At 40.4% G+C, this 24,999-nt stretch overlaps 1 protein-coding gene across 2 annotated transcripts in view; it reads right to left on the bottom strand.

Annotated features, from left to right (window-relative positions):
* Positions 1 to 24,999, bottom strand: part of LOC131227340 (protein unc-13 homolog) — a 127,531-nt gene that overhangs the window by 5,021 nt on the left and 97,511 nt on the right. For both annotated transcript variants that reach the window (XM_058223123.1, XM_058223122.1), the window contains 4 exons: positions 24,471 to 24,649; positions 7,281 to 7,365; positions 1,761 to 1,874; positions 1,577 to 1,683 (listed from right to left, as the gene is read on the bottom strand). In XM_058223123.1, coding sequence (XP_058079106.1) covers positions 1,577 to 1,683; positions 1,761 to 1,874; positions 7,281 to 7,365; positions 24,471 to 24,649 — 485 coding nt within the window. The remainder of the gene's footprint in view (positions 1 to 1,576; positions 1,684 to 1,760; positions 1,875 to 7,280; positions 7,366 to 24,470; positions 24,650 to 24,999) is intronic.

The following is a 24,999-nucleotide window of genomic DNA, read 5'->3' as shown; positions in this document are numbered from 1 at the left end:
TCCAAAATTAATTTAAAAAATAAAAAAATAAAAAAATCAACAGGTATATTTTTAGTTTTCTACTTCTTCTTTTGCTTTAGAATGTAATGCTTGTGATTTCATACATTTTTCTGAAAGGTGGTAATTTTATTGAAACAACAAAAAACAAAAACAGTACGGAAACAAACTAAACAAAATGAAATACATGGGCAAAAACACAAAACAAACAGAAAAACAAGGTAAAGTAAAGAAAGAAAAATACAAACAACTGCCCCACGACAGCCAAAGCCCAGGAACGCAAGAAGCCTTCTACGAAGCCCAATCTCGGAAAAAAACTAAGACTCTAGAGAAACCCCCCACAGTTGAAACTGACAAGTTCCTAAGATAATGATTGTTGCGTTCAGCCTAGATGGCCTAGATCACAGCTAGGAGGATAATCCTACATTTTCTTTTGCCCAAAGCCCCGCCTAGCTCCGCGTGCCACATACAGAAGAAGACGTTGGTAGAGCTCGACATGATCCATGAATCCTCCATACAAGTCTTTTTAGATTTAAAAAATATATGAATTGACTTTGAATATAATTATATCAGTTTAGTCAAACAACGCATAGATTAGGACCCCATACAAAGGAAACCTATAATGTGCACTTGATTTTTGTGAATTTTTTTTTTCTAAGTGTGTATTGGTGTCTTTTTTTAACAATCTCTAAAGTTTTTTTGAAAAATTCGACCAATTTCCCAATGTTTCCCAATAACAACGATAAATTACACGATACAACCGATATATCCTGTGCGGTAACTAATATGTATCTGTATCCTAATGGTGCGATACATTACATGATAACGATATGGAAAACATTGCTCAACATGAAGACATGCTAGTATTTGGAAACAGGATGTAACCTAACCCTAAAGCCCGAGCCCTCTACTCACAAGTAATAACACAGGTGCAAAGCTAGAACATGTGTGCGAGATCCAAGCCACTATCAGGTAGGTCCTGCAATGTAGATTCCCAGGCCCAAAATCACGTCAGTTCACTCATTATGTGGGCAAAAGTTTTACTTAGCTGTCCCTTTGTTTGCACATCGTGGCCTTCCTAATGAGTCGAACAGCCTGAATTTTGCAACATGGAATATGTTTGGGCACCATGGCCCACCTCATGAATGTAAGTCTGGAACAGCCTGAACTTTGCAAGCTTTTTTATGCATTTCTAGAAACACGATCGGTTAGAAAGGATCTCAACTGTAGTGACCATAAAGAGCTGAAGTTTCAAGATGCTTCTTCTTTCTTCCAGAAACATGATTCATTTGTTTCTTTAGTGATAAGGGTTTCCACAATTATGTTATTTTAATGTTTTTGTGCATCATAAGATGCTCTGGTGATAAGGATTCTAGGTATGGAGGATACAATAGTACAAAAATAATACATCAATTGCAGGTTCAAAACCAATAGAGGAGTAACATAATCTATCATGAACTTGGTCATAAGGAGGGATTGGATTGCATTTGGTATTTCAGACATCTACTACCAAAACTTGTCCTTTTATTAGTGACATAAGCATATGAAATAATGTACATGAATCACAAGCAAAACCTACCGTGTCAAGTGCCTCAATAAGTGCCTCCAATCTAGACTGTGAAACACCATTCTTATACAGGTTGTCTATGAATGGCTCCCTCAGATCCCAAAATATGATCTTAGTTCCTGCAAGCATATGGATAGATGCATCAATGATAAAAATTGTCTTAAGTAAATGTACGAGAAACAAATGAAATGCTTACCCGTGAATTCGCAGATTCTATCTATTGCTGCATTTATGTCTCTTCTACTCCCATCAAATGCATCCTTTTGGTGTTGTGAGGAAAAACTTCTTGATTTCTCATCCATTGACCTCTCTACAGATAAAGAATCGACTGAATCAAACATCAAATGCAAATTTGCTTCTGTTTTGATTCTGAACATGCTATTTGTAGGATAGTTCCTCCGATTGGAACAAATAGTCAAATTGGAAAAACTAGGACATATAAGTTGCTGACATCATCAAGAAATATGCTACACTGCTGACTTTACTAGGAAACTATACCTAGTGGTATTTTATATAAGCAGAAATAGAAGCATATGTCAGAATATTTAAATCAAGACTCACCAAAAACTGTAACAAAGAATAAAACTAGCTTGCTAATTCTTCAGAAAGTGATAAACCACAATGTGTCAATTTTACTCTGGTTTCAGAATTGCATTTCCTTACTGAACACAAGAAGAGCTTTTGAAGTAGGGATTTGTGGTACCAGGTGATTGAAGCATGTCATAAATGTGACTCAATTCTCTGCTAGTACACCCTGTACTGGGATCAGCTAACACTCCTCTATCATTTGAGAATTGTCATGTTCGATGCACTTTCGATTTTAAATGGTGAAGACATGCTTTCTATCTGAAAGGCCAGGATGGATGGGCCCACAGGATCTGATGGTATCTACACAATCTTAGGGACCTATGCACAAAGCCAAAGATGGACGGCCCACGTCCAACGATCTGCCAACCACTATGGGAGCAGAAAGGAGCTAATCACTCTAATCCTCCGATTAGGATGGCCACTAGACACGATCAACGGCTTAGGTCATCTAGAGGCAGCCTAATGGACAATGAATATTCTCTCATTATTCCTCTCTCAATTTTCTTGGGGGAATCTCTTGGATGGGATGCATTTACCAAGGGAATGCCTCCCCTTTTATAAAGAGAGGAATTGAAAGATGAATAACGAGAGAAGACAAGAGGAGGAACCTCAGAAATTACTACCCAAAAAAAGGGGGAGATCACAATTAGCTACATCTTTCAAAAGAGAAACCCAGTCTATCACTAATAGCTTGACCTTGCTAACTGCCGACTCCTCCGTATCGAAGCTATTCCGAACGCCAACTATTTCTCTCCACCCAAATAACCCACCACATAGCCAGGAGGATAAGATGCCAAATTATGGAGAATATATTGAATCTATTGATTGTATCAAAATAACGTCAACTTTAACTTGGGATCAAATAGGCACAGGGAAATTTTCACTTCACAAGGGAGAAATAGGATCATAGCAGGTGAGAAACATTATAGGGTACTAGATACATGTACATGCCCAATGCATTGTGTTGTACATGATATGATATTGATACTAGTACCGGATACTTGAGTATGATCATAGAAATGATTTAACTTAGTCCTGTATTATACATGAAATTCTGACCATTTTCTTTTACCCTTGTCATAAAATGTGTGCTAATATTGCAAAATTGTGAACATCACCAATTTCAATAAACTAGCATACTAGAAGGATTAAAACGAATACCTCGTTTAATAGAATTAAACAAAATGGGTCAAAATTTCAAGTAAAGAAAATAAGAAATAAGAATAGCATGCTACAAATAGAATAGTGTGCTACAAATAGGATAACCTTATCCTGATCATCACCATCATCTAAGCCTTATCCCAACTAATTAGGGTTGGCAGATAACCTTGTCCTGATCTTTTTTTATAAATGAAGGGTCTGTATCAGTAGCTGTATCCGGGTGTCATAGTAGAAAATCACCCGTTTAATCAACCATGCTACTAATAAATCTCAACTAGTTGTTTAGTGTTGTAAAAAATGTTCTGGCCATGCACGCACAAGTATTATCCCCCATCCAGGGTAGAGGTAGGCTTCTCCTCTAATGGGCGGAGCACCTTTTACTACATTGTTGTTATTGTCATGTTTGCCTCTAGAGGAGCAAACACCAAGAAGTAATAAATTGTAATGACTAGAGCATGAACCATACAACTTAGAAAAGAAACTCTACCACTAAGAATCCACAATTATGGAAAATAGGATTGAAGGGACAAAAGTTGTACAAAAGCTTTATGTAGTACCCAAAGAAATAAAAGAATTGAAGAAACCAAATGGATATATGATGTAGCACACATGTTGGGCCATACCTTTGTATAAGTGGGCCACATGTACAAGATGTGATTGTTGAAGTGATAAAGTCCCTTGATATACATTGATACACCACACTCTGACAGCTTAAGCTTTTAGAGTAAATGGTTGTTTGACATGGTATCAGAGTGGAAGGTCCTATGTTCGAATCTCGAGAGCAGCAAATATGCCTTGCTAATATATTATTCTCCCACGGGGGGTCAGGAAAAATCAGGTCCAACCCAGGGACCGGGAAATCAAGCCCGGCCTATTTATGGCGTGAGTGTCCCTCCACTCTTGTCAGTATGTTCCCGTGCGGAGTTCCCACCCTGCACGTGCCGGGGGGTGTTGAAGTGATAAAGTCCCTCGATATACATTGATACACCACACTCTGATAGCTTAAGCTTTTAAAGTAAATGGTTGTTTGATAGTGATGGGGCCCTATGTTTGTGACTTGGTAATAACATGTGGTTGGAAAATTGAAGAATCCAAAGGTCGAGTATTCCTCACTTGGAAAATGGTTGAGAATAAATGTCATTACATTTCTTAAGCATAACGTGTCATGGGAAAGGGTTAGTGAGTGTCTTAAAAAAATCAATTATTGACTTTGTGGGTGGCTAGGAGTCATATTGCTTTAATTTTGTGTGGTTTTCATGTTAATTTACATGGTCCCAAGGTAGCCATTGAATGGACATGCATTTTTGGGAAGAAATATGATGTAAATGGGGTTCTACGGAAAGTTCTCTATAAGGGCCAAATGAAAAACGAATTTGGATCATCCAATACTCATTTGAACAAGTTGAGTACTGCTCCCTTGTACTGTACCTTGTAATAGGCACTTTTCTATGAAGTGAAAGTTTCTTCTTTCTTTTCCCATAGTTGTTATTTTTCCTCTTTTAGCATCATCATCATCATCATCATCCCTCTCTCTCTCTCTCTCTCTCTCTCTCTCTCTCTCTCCCCACATCAATATACATCCACTTCATGATCTTCATTTACATGCATGTGTGAGGAGGTATCATGGATGTGCCAGTAAGTTTTCAAAAGAGGAAGGCAAGAAAAAGAAAACAAAAAGGCATTTGACAACTAGGAGACCAATAAATAATTTAAGTAAAAGGTTCTCTCTCTCTCTCTCTCTCTCTCTCTCTCTCTCTCTCCACATCAATATACATCCACTTCATGATCTTCATTTACATGCATGTGTGAGGAGGTATCATGGATGTGCCAGTAAGTTTTCAAAAGAGGAAGGCAAGAAAAAGAAAACAAAAAGGCATTTGACAACTAGGAGACCAATAAATAATTTAAGTAAAAGGTGTCACAAAATTAGGCAGATCTCACAGACCTCCTTGAATGTCTTGAGGCCATAGAGGTGATGTTTTTTTACCAGATTCAATATCTTGTCTATCTACTGAGGAAGAACAAGTTCATGAGAATAGTGAAGAGAGCCAAGCCAAGGGAATATGGAAGATAAAAGGGAAAAACAAAAGAAAAATGGAAAAAGGAAGTTGTTTTACTGGTTATTGAACCCACTAATTTATTCTAGGGTAAAGGGGGTGACACATGAAATTTAAATCTAACAAGGGCTTTTCCAGGGGGAGTGGGAGAGTTTTTCTATATATTTTCACTATATTGTGCAACACTTTATATAATTCAACTTAGTTTTAGTGTCTTTCCTATCTTTCAAAAGATGGAAAGATGCTTATTAATCGCTCCAATTTCAACCACCCAATTTGCGAGCCTTGGGGGTACATTTGCACCTTTGGAGCCTAGTTTGTAGCATTGGTAGATTCCCCCCAATGATAATTGGGTGAAAGCCTAAGCCAAATGAGTCATTTGATTCCCATCAAAAGCACCCAAATTTCTGTCTCATTAGAGTCGGCAGTGCCAATAGGTATAGAGACGTTCCTTTGGACCCTTCCCTCATTAGCTAGAATGATAATACAACCAATTTTCCTAGTTCACTCCAAGCTCATTAACCTTTATGAGCATTTTCTGTGTTTTATAGGTTAGAATCATTATTCAAAAATAATGTTTCAAAAAAAAAAAAAAGAATCATTATTCAAAAATTTGCATTAGTAGGAAACATGTTGTTGTTAGAGAAATTTTGGGTTGGGAAACACATCATGGCGACATCATGAAACCTTAAAAATTCAAAATCTACATACAGTATATTTTATTTCCAATAGCGGGATCCCTAAATTAATGTGAATTACAGGTAATTCCCCTTAAGCGTGTGCACGTGGGTCTGTGTGCATGCATGGGTGTCCATGTGTGGAGAATGTTCCCATACAGTAAACTGTACTGTAAAATCAACTGTGTGGGCCCACTGTGAGGCATTTCAGCTATCCAAACTGTGGATCACAGGTGCCCCCAAAAATCAGTCAGATCCGAGACTCAGGTGGGCTACAACATCCAAAACAGCATAGAAAATGCCTAAAGCCTTTAAACTGTGTGGTGGCCCACCTGTCTTGGATCTGGTTGATTTTTGGGGCATTCCTTTTTCTTTTTCTTGTTTGTTTGGGGAGGGGGGCTGATATGTGTCATGGAGGACCACACACAAACAACCACATGGAAGAATCAATTGTGTGTGGGACACCACAAAAATCAACCAGATCCAAGACTCAGGTAAGCACCATTTGGAAGAGTGTAAAAGCCACACACAAACAACCACACGGAAGAATCAATTGTGTGGGGACACCACAAAAATCAACCAGATCCAAGACTCAGGTAAGCACCATTTGGAAGAGTGTAAAAGCACGCTTAAAGCCTCTAAAATTTTGTTGTGGCTCACTTTAGTCTAGAATATCCAGTTGATTTTTGGAGTGCCACATTTTCTAGGGGGCACCTCTGATGCATGGTTTGGATGGCTAACATGCTTCACAGCGGGGTCCACCATGCTGTTTTAATAAATATTTTGCAGGATTTTGTTAGGAGTGCAAAATTAAAAGGTATTTTGCAGGATTTTGCCATGATATGCTGGATATATCCAAGTGTCCAAGTATCATACATTATCTTTGTAATAAAAGTGGTAGACGATTCAAGTGAGATGATTCACAACATTGTAATGGCACATGGAACTCCCAAAAATCCTGCATCAACACATATCCTCTATGTTGACAAATAACACGATTAAACTTCAACATAGCTATTCTTCAGCATCAGTATATAATGTAACTTCTTCATTATTTCTTTCTAGGTGGAATGTCTACCTCCATGGCTAGTCTTTCTTTAAGTTTGTTTGCATAATACAAGAACCCTTTCAACAAAACACTTATTTTTAATCATAAATCAGTTATATATGTGACTTTGTAGCTGGATATCTCAAACAAAACAAGAAAAGAAAATTATAAGTTAGGAGAAGTACTCATGTTAGAATTTTTTCGAGGTCTTTTCCTTGTCCATCTCTCCTGAATGCTGTCTTCCAATTTATTCAATTGAGTAATAGCATACTGTCAACATCACAAAGAACTTTAATAAGAAGTATAAAAAAGGGGCTTCCTCATCAAGCAATAAATTCAAAGATTGATATCAATCACAAGAAAGTTATACAGATTTAACATATGGTTTATTAAGTTTACAATACTAGTTACAACCAAAAAGCATAAAAATATGCTTTGATACAATTTATCAATTTTTTTTATAGATATAACAGGTCTACTTTCTTTATGAATTGCATGTCATAGAACATGGGAAGCCCTCACATGCATACATTCCGCACTCATGCCAACCCCCGGGCTTGTTTTGATTAACCATGGAAACTAACTATAAGTGGAAAGGATATTCTGACACATTTCAGAACAACATATGATAGAAGAAAGAAACTGAATTAAGAAGAGGAAGGGAGAGAAAAACTGAACTTACCTGTCTTTAATAAGGAATAAGATAGAAGAGAGCAGCCAGCTAGTTGGAACTAATCTTTAATGGAATGAGAGCGTATCAATAGCACCAAGTTCTATTTTTCTTATGCTTCTGATTTTCAATGGAATGAGAGTGTATCTATAGCACCTACCACATTCTTATGATCCGGTCCACGCAACACATCCGGTTTCAAATGAGTCATACCAGTTTGGGAACCAGATGAGTAGCACCTCAAAATCGATATTTCGATGCTTGAGGTCAACCTGAACCATGCTACTCCTAGGAACAAAGATAGAGGATGATATCTCTAATGAAGGGGAGGAAAAATGTGAGCATCCAAATTAAGTGCAGCCCAAACTCTTCAAAGGCAGGAAAGGAACAGAAGTGACAAAAGAATCATAATCAGCTCCTAGTCCGTTGAGGGAAAACAAAACTTTGAGATCTCAGCTGAGTGGCATGACCGTTGATTGATTGATCATGGAAAAGTTTCTAACCCAACAACTTGAGCAAGTATATCTTAAGCAGTGTTTTAAACAGCACGTAGCGTATAGCGTGGCGTTTGGCCCTCTATAGCATGTAGCGTAAGCCACACTATCCTTAATATTTTTAATTAAAATAATAGAAGATGTGATAAAATTTACAAAATGCATAATTTCTATGAGTTCTTGACAACAAATCTGGATCATCAACCACTTATTTCCATGCAAAATATCTCTCTCTCTCTCTCTCTCTCTCTCTCTCTCTCTCTCTCTCTCTCTCTCTCTCTCTCTCTCTCTGCCTATAGACATCTCTAAGTGTGACTTCTTTTTTTTTAATTGAAACACCACAAATTCATGATACAGACCACAATTTGGATGGTCCAGATTGATCTAAGTACTCTATCTATGATATGGACCACAATTTGGATGGTCCGGATTAGTTTAATGTAGTGCCATGTGTCATAGGTATAAGTCATCACCATTTTAAAATAGGTGTTAAACTAAAATAGAAAAAACACTTAAACAAAAGAGATTTCAGGTAGCTTACGCTATCCACGCTACACACTACGCTATGCTACATGCACTGTAGCTTACGCTACTTGCGTACGCTATGTAGCGTTTTCGCTACGCTATGTAGCATACGCTACACGCTACACTACAGCGCTACTAAAAACACTGATCTTAAGTGATAGTAGAATTCTACAATTTAAGAAGTTCAAGATCTTTTACCCAGACTTGCTAGGCATGAAATGGGCATCGTAGGTGAATCGCCATATATGCCAGAAGAACCTGTAGAGAAGAAAGAGAGCCATCTATGTTCGTACCCCATTATATGATGGAGCTGTTCAAATGTATTGAGACAAGTGACACTGGATTAGGAAGATCTAGAGATTGTACTACTACCACCATTGCAGCTTTCTTTGTCTCTCTCTCTCTCTCTCTCTCTCTCTCTCTCTCTCTCTCTCTTCTTCTTCTTCTTCTTCTTCTTCTTTTCCTTTTCCTTTTTTTTTTGGGTTGTGGGTGAGGAAACGGTCTTAGGGGGAGGTAGTGGGCAAAGCAATGGTGGGGGTTGAGGGCGATGATGGTTGTTCTTATCATCCAAATGACACGCATGATCATTTGTGATTGTGGAGTTCATAGATGGATAATCCCTAATGCAATTTGGCGAGGAACTTTAGGACAATCCTCATTGATTAGGTTGTTAAGGTCACCTGGTGAGTGGCTCAAAATTTTGGTTTTGCATGAGAACTCACCTAAATGTACTAGCCAAGCATCACGACAAGAGGCATTTTCATGTCCACAAGGCCTAAATAATGCATTAGGCCCTCAAGAGATTGTGTGCGTGCATGTGTGCTTGTGCACACTCGCACATATGTGAATGTTAACATCCCGGCCTTCATGGGGACATTAGCAGTCCCCCCAAAGCTTTCAAGTGATGTGCAGCATGGCCATTCATGAGGCCATTAGCGGTGGCCCCAAAACTTTCAAGTGATGTGTGGCATGGCCATTCACCAATCTAGGCCACTCGTTCATTCATGCCATTGGGCAAGAATCACACTGATCCGATGATCTGAACCATTTTATCAATAGCATGAAAAATGGACACTCAAGATCGAGTAAAGAAATAAAATAATTCTAATCATTATCTTGAAATGTCTATACAACAGGTCCCACCATGAATTGCTTATGATTCGAAAGAAGTGTTGTGGTTTGATGATACTAACCATCGATTTGTGGTTCATTTTAAAAAAAATGTGGTTGTGAAAACTGGCTTATATTGAAAGGGTTAGCCTCATCAGATTGGCGAGACTTTTTCACTATGGCTTGCCCCCAATGGTATGAATGAATGAGCAGCCTGGATTGATAAATGGCTATGCCACATGTCACTTAAAAGCTTTGGGGACATCACCCCCTCCCAAAACACATTTGTTTATTTATTTGATGACGTCAAGGTGTCCCTGCCCCATTTTGAGGTGAGACTATTCCTGCAAATCCACGCAATCACCTGCAAACCACGTGCATCGAGTAATCCCGAGGAGGGGAATCGAACTCGCGTCTATGGGGAGCACACCCACGACGCTTGTCGTTCACCCAAAACACACATTTATTCATGTCTACCTTCTTTAATCTAAGTTTTTGAGTGTGACGATCTTCTTTTTTTCATGTTAGAAATGGATCATCATATTCTTTAGAATCACATGTGATCCTCCTATCGCACTACCTAATAAACTTATTAGATGAAAACAACATATCTTCTTATAATGAAGGACCATCTAGCTTTTATCCCCCTTTTTGGGGGTTCAATATATAATCTCATCACCACCACCACCACCAACAACAACCAAGCCTTATTCCAATTCCCAACTAATTGAGGTTGGGTACATGAATCTTGTTCCACCATATAGTCTATCAAGGACCATATCCTTAGGTTTATATAGGCCATCTAGTCTTCTCTTACTACCATCACCCACATCCTTTTGGGCCTTCCTTTAACCCTTCAAAAGCCTTTAACTTGAACCAACCTACACCTAACCATTGCAGTTATTGGTCTCCATTGCACATGACCAAAGAACCCAAGTCTACTTCCTTCATCTTATTACCCATTGGTGCTACTCCGAAGTTCACTTGAATGCATTCATTTCTAATTCCATCCTTCCTCGTCTTGCCACTCATCCATCTCAATGTCCTTATTTCAACACACTCATCCCATGCACATGTTGTTCCTTAACTACCAAACTTTCAAGTTTTAACAGATATCTCATAAGAAAAAAAAACAAGTACATAAAAGTTATTAAATGATCCATTAATGCATATCATATATTATGCTACACATCACACAACCGGTTTATGAATAAACAGATTAGATATCATGCTACAATTCATACACCCTATTTATGAATAAACACAACAAACTTTCAAGGCCAGTCACAAAGAACTATTGTGCGTGTAAATTTGATGTAGCGAACGAAAGAAATTCGTCAACTGCATGCAGTTATATCAAACTCTAAAACCAAATCATACCCAAACACACCTAATCCAAAAATAAAGATTTTTCTATTTGAAAAGAAAGGAAAAATAATGCAATAACCAGCGAATAATCAAAGTTGTCACCAATTTTGATGGCCTAGATGGCTAGATCACATGCTCCACTTGTGAAAATATCCACTTGCACAAACTGGATGTGGTTTGGCTAGTGACCCCAACACCAGCCAGCTAACTATTGACAAAGCTTTGTGGGCCTCACCATGATGTATGTGTTTTAGCCATACCATCCATCCATTTTTTCAGCTCATTTTAGGCATGAGCCAAAAAATGACGCAAATCCAAATATTAGGTAGACCATTCCACATGAAAACAATTTTGATAGAATGTCCACCATTAAAAACTTCCTAAGACACATTGTATTGTTTATTTGCCATGCAACCTGTTGATAAGTCACACAGACCTGGATGAAGGGAAAGACAATCCCTATTGTCTTTGGACCCTAAAAAATTTTCAACATTACGCATTCAATCCCCATTGTTTCCTATGGTGTGGTCTACCAAAGATTTGGATCCACCTCATTTTTGGGCCTGTGCCCTAAAATGAGTTGACAAAATGGATGGACAGTGTGGATAAAACACATACATCATGGTGGGGCCCACAAAACTTTGACACCGGCTAGTTGGCTGGTGTTGGGGTCACTAGCCAAACCGCGTCCACACAAACCTTAGGGAAGGGTTGACACCCAAGGCTTAAAGAGGAGAAAAATGCCCTAAAAGCTGCTAGACATTCTCTTTAGAGTTTTTATATGAAGGAAAACAAAAGAAAAGCCATAACACTAATCTGGGCTTTATATCAAGCATAAAATATGGGTTGAATGTTATAATCTCAGCTTTACAATCTTTATTTAAAGAAAAATGACTAAAATACCCCTATCTACTTGTGTGAGACACAAGCAAAGCAAAAAAAAACCAAATTCGTAACTTAAGGTAAATGCCAACAGAAGTCCCTTTTGTGGACACAAAAGTGTACCACGGGTGCCACAATGTGTGGTCCATTGATGGGTCTATGGATTTGGCCCATAATGAAAGATATTTGGGCCATTTCCACACTCTAATCCATTCCAAAACTCCTCAGCAAGTACATCAGCTTGATCCACATCTGGTTGTCCACATCCTCATCATCCTCCTCGGGTTGGGAAGGACTTGACCCTTAGTCTGATCCGTTGTCCATTACCATTTTTGGTGTGAGATCAACAACATTGAACACATTAGAAGTGCTCACTCCAAGTGGTAGCTCAATGCAATAAGCATTTTGTTAATCTACTTCAACTTGTTGTAAATGCTCGACGCAAACCTTTCCTTCCACATGTAGACCTACACTAGACCTCCCTCTTTAAAAGCCACCTTTAGATGTCATCTATCTATAGCTTCCTTGTAACTTGCATCACTTGTTCCAATTAGCTTGCAACTTGTTTGCGCACTTGGCGAATTTGCGCCATCAACTCATCAATATCATCAAGCCCCTTAGTCATACTGGGTATTGTTATGAGATCAATCATGTTCAAAGGGTTAATACCACACAACATTTCAAAGGGGCTCTTCCAAGTAGTTCTGTTTTTCGCTTGGTTATATGCAAACTTTGCGTGTGGCAAGGTTAAGTCTCACTACTTCGGCTTGTCACATACCAATGTACGTAATAAGTTCCCCAAAAAATGAGTTCCTTATTGTCTCAATAATGTCTGCAAAAAAAAAAGGCTGATGAACTTGCTATTATGTTCAAAGTAATACTCTTTGGCACCCATGTAGCTTTACTACCTCCCAAAAATATAACCTTGCAATGTAGGATGCATTGCTAGTCATCCTGCATGTAACAAAGTGATCCATTCTAGCAAATCAATCCACAATAACAAAAATAGAATCATTACCATACTATGTGCAACAATCCCAATATGAAATTCATGCTCACCACCCATGATGCTCGTGGAATAGGTAATGGCATATATAATCCTGCATTTTGTGCGTGCCGTTTAGCTATTTGACATATCCGGCATCTTTCCATGTACCTAGCCGCATCTCTTCTCAATCATGGTTAATAGTACTTTTCTTCAATCAAAGCAAGAGTCAGATCTCAACCCTTGTGCCTCAATAATGATCATGCGTGAATCTCAACCAATAGTTTCTCTTGGAAAGAACATTCCGGGATGCACAATCTCATGCCTTAAAAGAGAAAACCGTCATTTAAAGTATATTCTCCTCGATGCGGACTCTCCATTCCAACCCAAATATGTACGAAATCCCGGTCACCAAGCAATCAAAGTCAACCACCTTGGCTTGCAAGTGGTCAATAAGCTCATTTTGTGACTCAATGCATCTACCACCCGATTGTGTGCCCTGCTTTATGCTTCAAAGTGAAGGTAACTTCCTATAAGTAAGATACCCATATCGCATGCTACTGATGAAGTTTTTGCTACCCATTCAAATATTTCAAAGCTTTATGATTAGAGAACAATACAAACTTGTGCGACAACAAGTAATGTCTCAAGTGATGGAGGGCCTGCACAATTGCGTAGAACTTCACATCATATGTAGAGTACCACACCCTTAGACCACTTAGCTTCTCATTGTAAAAAGCTATGGGCCAGCCATCTTGGCTAAGTACAACCTTGATGCCAATGTATCACAATCTACTTGGAACACCTTATAAAAGTCTAGCAAAGCTAAAACAGGCGCTTTTGACTTTTTCTTCACAACTTCAAAACTCTTTTGTGTCGTTGTAGACCATCTAAACTGTCCATTTTTCAAGCAATTGGTCAAAGGATCTGCCAATGTACTCAAATTTTTATCGAATTGACGATAGAAAGTAGCCAATCTAAGGAAACTTTGCACATCATGTATTGTCTTGGGCATGGGCCATTCCTGTACCGCCTACATCTTCTCCTGATCCACACTAATACCATGTGCACTCACCACATAGCCAAGGAACACATCTCAATCCAACACTAAACTACACTTTTTTTGGATTAGCATATAACTACTCCTGTCTCAAAGTGTCAAATATACTCCATAGATGATGCATATGGGTGAGCATATCTTGACAATAAATTAGGATGTCATTAGAATATACCACTACGAACTTTCCAATGTAGGGTTGTAGCACCTGGTTCATCACCCTCATGAACGTGCTTGGTATGTTAGAGAGACTAAATGGCATCACCAACCATTCGTGCAACTACTCCCGTGTCTTGAATGCGGTCTTCCACTCATCACTCAGGCAGATCCGAATAGGACGATATCCGCTTCGTAGGTCTATTTTAGAAAAGATTTTCACCCCCGAAAGCATGTCCAACATGTCATCCAATTGGAGTATCAGAAATTGATATTTTATGGTAATCTTGTTGATGGTTCTGCTATCAATGCGCATCTTCCATGTGCCATCCTTTTTAGGAGTTAGTAGAGACCATGCACAGGCTCATACTCTCCCTAATGTATCCCTTTCTATTAACTAGGTGAGTTATCATTTTAATTCATCATGCTTTTTGAAGCTCATCCTGTAGGCTGCCCAGTTGGGTAAACTCGATCCCAACATGAAGTCAATGCAACGTTGGATATCCCTCATTGGCGGAAATCTTAGAGGTAGTTCATCCAAGAATACATCTTTGTATTTGCTGACTTCATAGGGGTGGCAACATTAGCACTTTTTCCAATCAACATATAAACCACATCATGACCCTCAATCTCCTCCAAAAACTTTGCATGGGATAGAAGGCTAACTTCCCCATGGTTGTAGGTTTGCTTGAATCCTCTCTTTCATGGGTTTTAATACTACTTTTTTTTATTATCTTTTATGAAAGTGTATTTATTTTTCCAACCATTGTGCATGATCCGCTGGTCATATTACCATGGTCGACCCAATAATATGGGACACACATTCATCCCTTGGACTATGTCACACCACAAATTGTCATGATAGATTTTACTAATCGTGAAAGAAACTAAACAACAATGGAAAACCTTTACCTCACTATCTTTCTTAAACCAAACAAGTTTATATGGAACTGGATGCATCTCAGTCTTTAACTGGAGCTTTTCTATTACCTCTTCTAATATAACATTTTCACTACCGCCCTCGTCGACGATCACCCCCACAAACTTTGCCATTCATGCTACAATTCGTGTAGAAGATATTAGTTTGCAACCAATCATCTTCCATAGACGACTTGGGTGCAAGAAGAGCCTTTTGGATCACCAACGTCTTTGGACCATTACCATATATTCCGTCGTCTCCATAGTCAGTGTCATAATCCACATCATGCGTTCCCTCTATGATCTCACCTTCATTGTCAACTAATTGTTCCTCCACAATTGCTTTAAAGCTACCGGCTAAATTGACTTGTCGCTTCCTACATTCTAAGGAAATGTGCCCAACTTTGTTGCATTTTGTAGCACCAAATGTTTAGAACTCGTGTTCATCTTGCTGCCTGATGCAGGGACATGTGATAACCTAACCCTAGATGCATGTATAATCAGGTTAAAGAATATTCAAATAAATACACCAATTAACTAACTGTTTCCAATCAAATGGATTAGGTAAAGCTCAACACAAAGATGAGGTTATTCTGTCAGGATCATGCCCCTTAGCATAAGATCACACAAACAGTAAAAATGGAGGACCTCGAGATATGAGGATATCCTAGATCTAGCATAAGTCAGTCCACGAGTAAGCTTGGATCTGATTCTAATAACTAACCATCCCTCTTTTTTGTTTGAACTAGAAAGGGGTATCTAAAGAGAAACGAAAGGGGTGAAGGATGAGGGGTTCGAGATGAAGAAGATATAAGTCCTTTGTCGTCAAAAGAAAAGGAGGAGGATGATTCTTAACTTTTCATGCATCTTAAAGATCTTAGAAAGAGGGAAACCCGAAATCGGGGTGGAATCCTCAACAACCAAGGGCCAATCCTGAAACCCTAATCTCTTGAATAAAGAGGAAGAAAATAGACGAATTCTTATTCATTCAATAATAATGAAAATAGGATTTCTCACAACGTATATATAAGCTATGGAAAAAGTAAAAGTGCACTAAAGCCCCTGGAAACAAGAAAAATAAGAAAAAGACAAAATAAATAAAGTTGCAATAAAGCCCCTGAAACAAGAAAAATAATAAAAAAGTCCAAAACTAAAACACCCATGTGGTAGGGTGTGAAATCCGACCCATGGAACACCACTGATACACATTAAGTCCTCCACACTAGTACTCTGTCGGCGACGCCTCCTCCTATGATACACTCTAAAGGGCACACCACTAATGTTCGCATCAATTCTCCCCGGGTAGGAAGAATTCGCCATTGGCGAAAGTGAACTCCTATATCTCTCGAGCAAATCGGGGTCGATACGCTGCAGCTTTGCCTCTGTGATCCAAGAGTTATCTGTAATGGGCCTGTTCCTCCATTTGACTGGGAATTTCTGGAAACCCCCAGAGCGAGTGGAAACTGCCTCGGAGTCCAAAACTTCCTCAATCTTGTCTATTCTCAGTGCAGGTGGAAGAGAAGGCAAGATGAGTACAAGAAGATCAGGCTGTGGCCAAGGTCCATGTATAGGGGGGTCTGGAAAGAAACATGGGAACCAGTGGATAAAGGTAATGGCTCGTGAAAGGGAACTAGATCTTCCACATTAAATGTGGAATTGATGCCCATGGTAATAGGGATATTAACAACATAAGCATTAGACCCCAACATTTTCACAATTTTAAGTGGGCTTATGCTACGGGCATGAAGCTTGTTCACGGATCCGAGTGGAAACCGATCAAACCTAATACGAACCATAACGTCATCTCCAGGTTGAAATTCCCTAAATCTCCTGTGAGTGTCAGCAGAAAGTTTATAATGTTCATTACTTGAATTAATCTTCCGCCTGATCTCACTATGCAATGCATGTATATGCTGGGCGAAGGACTCTCCTAACTCTGACGGATGCTATGGGGTAGCCATGGGGATCAAATCTATGGGGGCTCGGGGTCTAAGACTTGAAACAATTTCAGACGGGCTCATTCCTGCGGACCTGTTCACTGAAGAATTATACGCGAACTCTGTTGTGGGAAGAATAGTGTCCCAGGTCTTGTGGTGGTCTCCAACTAGATATCTTAACAAATTCTCTGGGCTACGGTTCACTACCTCTATTTGACCATTTGACTGGGGATAATATGCTGAAGAAAACTGGAGCTTCGTACCCAAAAGATGCCAGAGAGTCTTCTAAAAATAACTAGTGAACCTAGTATCTCTGTCAGACACGATGGATCTAGGTACTCCATGGAGTCGCACAACCTCCTGAAAGAATAACTTAGCGACGTGGGAGGCATCCAAGGTCTTATAACAGGCTAGGAAATGGGCCATCTTAGAAAATCGATCAACAACCACGAGTATGGAGTCGTGCTTACGAATAGTCTTAGGAAGCCCAAGCACGAAGTCCATACTAACATCCTGCCATGGGGCATGTGGAACTGGCAAAAGAGTATATAAACCCGTATTTTGCTTCCTCTGCTTTGCCAGTTGACATGTCCGACACTACCCTATAATCTTAGCCACATCTCGCTGGAGATTAGGCCAATAGAAACGATCAGACACAAGGGCAATTGTTTTATTTCGACCAAAATGACCTGCCATCCCTTCGGCATGCAGCTCCCAAACTAGAAAATTGCAGAGGGATATACGTGGGATGTAGAGCTTGTCCCCTCTAAAAAGATATCCATCTATAAGGACGAACTCCGCACTCCTCGAGGGCGGGTCACTAGACAATGACGCATAAATGATCCCAAAATCAGGACAGTTTGAGTACTCACCCTTGAGTTGCTCAAAGCCTGTAACTTCAATGCTCATGGACCGCAGCATCATGATACGACGGCTAAGCGCGTCAGCAACCTTATTCTCTTTTCTAGCCCTGTGCTTAAGCACAAACGTGTACTCTTGAAGAAATTGTGCTCACTTGGCATGCCTAGGGCTCAATTCTTTTGAGAACTCAAATATTTCAAGGCCCCATGATCAGAGAACAAGACGAATTCTTGCGGTAATAAATAACGCCGCCAATGGCGCAATGATTGCACAACCGCATAGAACTCCTTGTCACAAGTGGAGTAGCGTTATTTAGCCTCGTTCAGCTTCTCATTCAAAAAGGCCATAGGATGTCCCTCTTGGCTTAACACTTTGCCTATGGCAATTCCTGATGCTTCACACGCTACCTCAAAGGCTTTGGTAAAGTCAGGTAGACGCATGACTGGTGCTTCCGTCATCTTCTTTTTAATTTTCGAGAAAGCCTGTGCTGCGGCTTTAGTCCATTGAAACTCCCCTTTTCGTATGCAATCTGTGATGGGAGCCATAATTGAGCTAAATCTACAGATGAACCACCGATAAAATATAACTAGGCCATGAAAGCTTTGCACATCATGTATGGTACGCGGCTCAGGCCAATTGACAATGGCCTTGACTTTCTCAAGGTCTGCAGACATATCCTCTGACAATACAACGAACCCCAGGAAGATAACACGGGAGGTCAAGAAGGAACATTTCTTGAGGTTCTCATAGAGCTTTTCTGCGCGCAAGGCGTTACAGACCCGCCTCAAGTGCTCATGTGCTGCCTAAGGGACGTACTATAAATGAGGATATCATCAAAGTACACAACGAAAAACTTGCCCATAAAGGGTTGTAGCACCTGGGTCATCACCCTCATAAACGTACTTGGGGCATTGGTTAACCCGAAGGGCATAACCAACGACCCGTACAACTCATCCTTCGTCTTGAAGGCAGTTTTTCATTCATCTCCCGGGCGAACACGAATTTGGTGCTCTTGAGGTCAATTTTCGAAAAGATAGTAGAGGTGACCATCATGTCAAGCATGTCATCAAGCCTCAGGATGGGAAATCGTTACTTGACAGTGATCTTGTTTATGGCTCTACTATCCACACACATGCGCTATGTGTCATCTTTCTTGGGCGTAAGAGGCACGGGCACGGTGCACGGGCTCAAACTCCCACGAAGGAATCCCTTTTTAAGCAATTCATCCACCTACCTCTTCAACTCAGCATGCTCGGTGGGGTTCATTCTGTAGCGAGGGAGGTTTGGTAGGGTCGCCCCTGGGACGAGATCTATCACATGTTGAATGCCTTGCATCGATGGAAGCTCATCTGGAAAGTCCTCAGGGAAGACATCCCGAAACTCCTCTAGGACCGGACGAGCCTCCTGGGGTATCCCTATAGCAACCTCAGGTGTACTCTCCCTATCTAGTAGGCCGTACACCATAGTCTCTCTCTCAAACTCCTTAGCATCTATGATGTGGAGAGACTTCGACTGAGGCGCCCTTTGACTTTTAGGACCACCTGGGAGCACAACATCTTTCGCTCCCGTTGATGATTTGGGAGGGAGCAGGAACAAGACAAGCTTCTTTCCTTCATGCTTAAATACACAATTATTTGTATGCCCGAATATTGTGACATCTTTGTCATAGAGTCATGGCCTTCCCAAGATGATATGGCCAACATCCATCGTGACCACATCACACCACAACTTGTCCTTGTATGGTCCAAACTCAATCGGAACAAGGCATCGTTGGGTCATAGGGAGGGATGTCACATTCACCCAAGAAACTCTATATAGGTTGGGGTGAGGGACTGGCTTCAAACCCAGGCGACTCAAAGTAACTGGGGAAACTACATTCTCACAGCTCCTGCTGTCTATAATCACTTTGCAGCTCTTTTCTCTGCACTTGGAGTAAGTGTGGAAAATGGTGGTTCTGCGCCAATCTTCGCTTTCCTTCATCTGGGTCAAGGCGCACCTCACCATTGTAAGTGAGAAAGTCTCCACAGTATCATCCTCGGCATCACTAGCCGGGTCAAGGGAGGGGATAATGATCTCTTCATCACCCTGGTCAACATTAACTTTATCTGCCACTTCTTCTTCTGTGGGGTGTTTGGAAACAAAGGCAATGCGCACACCCTTATTGGGCAGCGATGTGACCCATGCCACCACAACGGTAGCATTGCCCTGGCATCGCGGGCCTAGTACTTGGTCCAACCATATTATTACTTTGATTTTTGTTGACTAGTTGTGTACCAGGTTGAGCTCTGGGTTGAATTCCGACCTGAGGTCTCATTCCTTGTGGAGCTACTCTAGGCATAGTAGGTCGAAAATCAATCCCCCTCACATTGGACTGGCGCACACAGTGCTCCAGTTCCTGCACCACCTAGTAAGCATGTTCCAGACTGGTGACCATGTGAAGCATGCCCGCTGAAGCTCAGGCCCGAGGCCCATACGGAAACGGGAGAGAACCATAGCAGGGTCCTCATCCACATCGCATCTCATCATATATTCATCGAACTTGGCGATGCATTCCGCCACCGTCATGGATCCTTGGCGCAAAATGTGTCATTGATCCAACTTCTGCCTGTAAGAAAGGGGAACATACTTCTCTCGCAACAACTCTTTCTTCTTAATTCAAAAGAGAACTGGCTCCTCTCCAGATCGCTCACGACGACGCTCCACATTCCTCCAATATAGTTTTGCTTGGCTCACCAATTTCATCTTGGCGAACCTGACTCGTCGTGGGTCTGGCAGACCGTGCCACTCAAAGAAGTGGTCCATGTCTGCTAACCAGTCAGAAAAAACTTTGGGGTCCAATCTCCCATCAAAACTGGGGGGCATCAACCTTGATGCCCATCATGACCCTAGAAGCAGGGTCCTCATGCTGATGATATCTCTGGGAGTGCTGACGACGCACCCCATCATGGCCGTTCTATTGGGGGGGGAAGAACAGGATCACGATTGATTGTGGGTGGTAATGGATACACCCCATTGTGTCTGTTGCCAGGCCCACAGGCCTGGTTTGCACCCAAACCATCCCTAGGCGGATCAGGACCCATAACTTAGGACTAATCGACAACCCGTGTCAGGGGTCGCCTGGGCTCCACCTACAGTGGCAAGCTGGCAGCTGGAATACCAGCCTCTAGACGCACAACTCTCTCCTCTAGACGCACGAACCTACCATCTTGATGCGCAAACTGCTGTGCGATATTATCCCTCATGGTTCGAAACTGTTGATCCATTTTCTTAGTTAAGCCCTCTATACCCTTGGTAAATTGATCGGAGTCCATGGTGTAATGGAGACTGAACCCACGACTAGTGTGTGTGTGCATACACCAGGAATGACAAGTGAATGGTCCTAGATCTATGTGCAAGAAAAGGGTAAAAATGACGATACCAATGTAATGCAACTACCTTATATGGCTTAGATCTATATGCAGACTCAATAAAACCTAGGAAAAAAAGGCTGACTAAACTCAACAAAATATGACCGCTACCACAAAGACGGATTTACAATAAATTGACCTACGCTAAAAACTGTTCTCTGATACCAAATTTGATGCAGGGACATGTGATAACCTAACCCTAGATGCATATATAATCAGGTTAAAGAATATTCAAATAAATACACAAATTAACTAACTGTTTCCAATCAAATGGATTAGGTGAATCTCAACACAAAGATGAGGTTATTCCATCAGGATCATGCCTCTTAGCATAAGATCACGTAAACAGTAAAAAGGGATGACCTCGGGATATGAAGATATCCCGGATCTAGCATAAGTTAGTCCACGAGTAAGCTTGGATCTGATTCTACTAACTAACCATCCCATTTTTCCATTCGAACTAGAAAGAGGTATCCAGAGAGAAACAAAAGGGGTGAAGGATGAGGGGTTCGAGATGAAGAAGGTATAGGTCCTTTGTCGTCAAAAGAAGAAGAGGATGATTCTTACCTTTTCATGCACCTCAAAGATCTTAGAAAGAGGGAAACCCGAAATCGGAGTGGAATTCTCAATACCCAAGGGCCAATCCTGAAACCCTAATCTCTTGAATAAAGAGGAAGAAAATAGACGAATTCTTATACATTTAATAATAATGAAAATAGGGTTTCTCACAACGTATATATAAGCTATGGAAAAAGTAAAGTACACTAAAGCCCTGGAAACAAGAAAAATAAGAAAAAGACAAAAAATAAAGAAAGTTGCAATAAAGCCCCTGAAACAAGAAAAAGAATAAAAAAGTCTAAAACTAAAACACCCATGTGGTAGGGTGTGAAATCCGACCCATGGATCTATGGTCGGGGTGAACACCCGTGTGGTTGGGTGTGAAATCCGACTCATGGATCTATGGTCGGGGTGCAGTCATGCCGCTCCTGCACTCATAGCGCGTCAGAAAGTGGGTCTGATGGACCCGTCGTCCATCCACATCAACTCCTCCGCTCTGGTACTCTGTCAGCAACGCCTCCTCCTTTGGTACACTCTAAAGGGCGCACCACTGATGTCCGCATCACTGCCCCATTGTTCAGAACGCATGGCACAAACGCTGGAATGACATTTTGGCCCGACTCGAATCCCTTGCAAGCTTATTATAGCTACCTCGAATACCAGTGGATCTATTAGAAGCTTCCATGCAACCACACTTTTCTTTGCTTCTCTTTTCAACTAAAAGGCTTGCCTGCATAGTTCTGCAACAATAAACACTAGCTGAATCCCCAACTAATCTACAATAGTGGGCTGTAACCCATCAATGAAATGAGTAACAACTAGTTTGTCTCGGATAAATTATTCGGAGCCACCAGATAATGGAACTCTTCCGCATACTCCTCTATGGTTTTATCCCCTTGCTGGATATGCAGTAGTTGATAAAAAAGAGATTGCACACAATTGATGGGTAAAAAGGCCTCCTTCATGGGAGACTTCATCTTCTCCCATGTTTTCACCTTGGCCTTTTTGTGCCTTTCTTAGGTTGCTTTAACCTATTCCCATTATGTTGAAGCTAGACCTTTCAATTTCATGGCGATTACTTTCACATTTTTTATTTCGTCCACATCTTTATAGTCAAAGATCCTTTCCACTGCTTCAATCCATCTAGAAAATTATTCCCATGGATACTACCATGATATTGAGAGACTTCCACTTTCACTTCCAACTCCTTAGTTCGATCATAATAATCCCTCCTACTTCTCGTTTGTCATAGATCAACAAACGGAGCTTCACGATGAAAAGGGTTAATGTCACTCCCACTCGACTCATTATCACCTTCTCCTGGAGTCCGTGGTTTATTTCTCGCTAATAGAGTAGCAAGTTGTTGGGAAATGGTCTGCATTTGCCTCTCTTACATGGCAAATCTCTCTTCTATTGGATTTGTCTTCCTCGTCCACCACAACCTCTATCTCTACGTAGCATAATCATAGAATAAGAAGCTCAAGCGAGAATGAAACAATAGTGGAAGCGAAGGCTCTAATACCAAATCTATTGTAGTGAACAAATGAGATTCACCAACTGCAAGTAGTTATGTCAAACCCTAAAACCAAATCACACTCAAACACAACCAATCCAAGAATAGAAATTCTTCCAGTTGAAAAGAAAGAAAAGACAATGTAATAACCAGCAAAAAAAGCTCTCACCAGTTTTCATAGCCTATATCATAGACCTCACTTGTGAAAACATGCACTTGCACAAACCCTAGAAAAGGGTTTACGCCCAAGGCTTGTAGAGAAGAAAAATGTCCCAAAAGCTACTGGACGTTCTCTCTTTATTGAGTTTTTATATAAAGGAAAACAAAAGAGAAGCCCTAACACTAATCTAGGCTTTACATCAAGCATAAACTATGGGCTAGAGGTTATAATCTCAACCCTATAATCTTAAGTTAAAGGAACATGACTAAAATAATCCTATCTACTTAAATAACAGCAAAAAAAAAAAAAGTGTCCAAAAATAAGATAAAATTCGTAATCTAAGGTAAATGCCACCAAAAGAACCTTTTGCGGACCCAAAAGTGTACCAAGATTGCAATAGTGTGTGTGGTCCATTGATGGGTCTACAGATTTGGCCCATTATGGAAGATATTTGGGTCCCTTTCCACGCTCTAATCCATCCCAAAACTCCACAATAAGTACATCAGCTTGATTTATCAGCATTTTGTTGTCCACATCCTCATCAAAATGTGTGTTAGTCAAGAGTGCATCATAAGGTAAACCATAAAAAATGATGTAAACTTGAGAAAATGAATACAAAAAAAGCAAGGCATCAAAATCATGAATGAAAGGGCATACAAATGTTTGCATCACAAACAGAAGTAACTAAAACAAGAAACGACATAGATTCCTAAAACCTCATAGAAAAGTTCTTCAATCTAAACAAGTCAAAGAAGAACTGAACATTAAACTCACATGTAGAGTGTTCAATCGAACACAGAGTGTGGATGTTGACAGCACATTGATTTGGCTAGATCTCCTCTCATCAGGCAATCTAGGATCAATTACTTCCTTCTTTACAAAAGCTTTAATTCCAGCTTCCTTTTTGTATCGTGTGAGTATAGGCACGGGTGGAATCAAGTCTTCTTTGCTAACTGCAGGTACAAATGTACACGAGTTTCAATTTTCAAAAAAGGAAGACGAATATAGAAACAAAAGGATTTGGAGAAGTATATCTTCAGTTATATCTTAGAAGTTAGAGGTGAGGTTTGAAGTTAGAATGCAAAACCCCAGGATGTGAATGAATAGACACAATCCCTTATAGCAAAGTGGAGCTATCTTAGCCACGCTTCCAAGGATGGAAATTGCTCTTTTGATCTTTCTTCCCGAGATCCTTCTGTAATGAGGGGATTTTGAAATTAGTTCAATTTATTATTATTATTTTACTTTGTCTGGTGGGTTTTGTTGCGTTCTCTTGTGGCTTCCTTGGTGATTCTCTCATCAT

Source organism: Magnolia sinica, chromosome 15, assembly GCF_029962835.1.
Source record: "Magnolia sinica isolate HGM2019 chromosome 15, MsV1, whole genome shotgun sequence".
NCBI lineage: Eukaryota > Viridiplantae > Streptophyta > Magnoliopsida > Magnoliales > Magnoliaceae > Magnolia > Magnolia sinica.
This window is presented reverse-complemented; position numbering and strand designations above follow the sequence as displayed.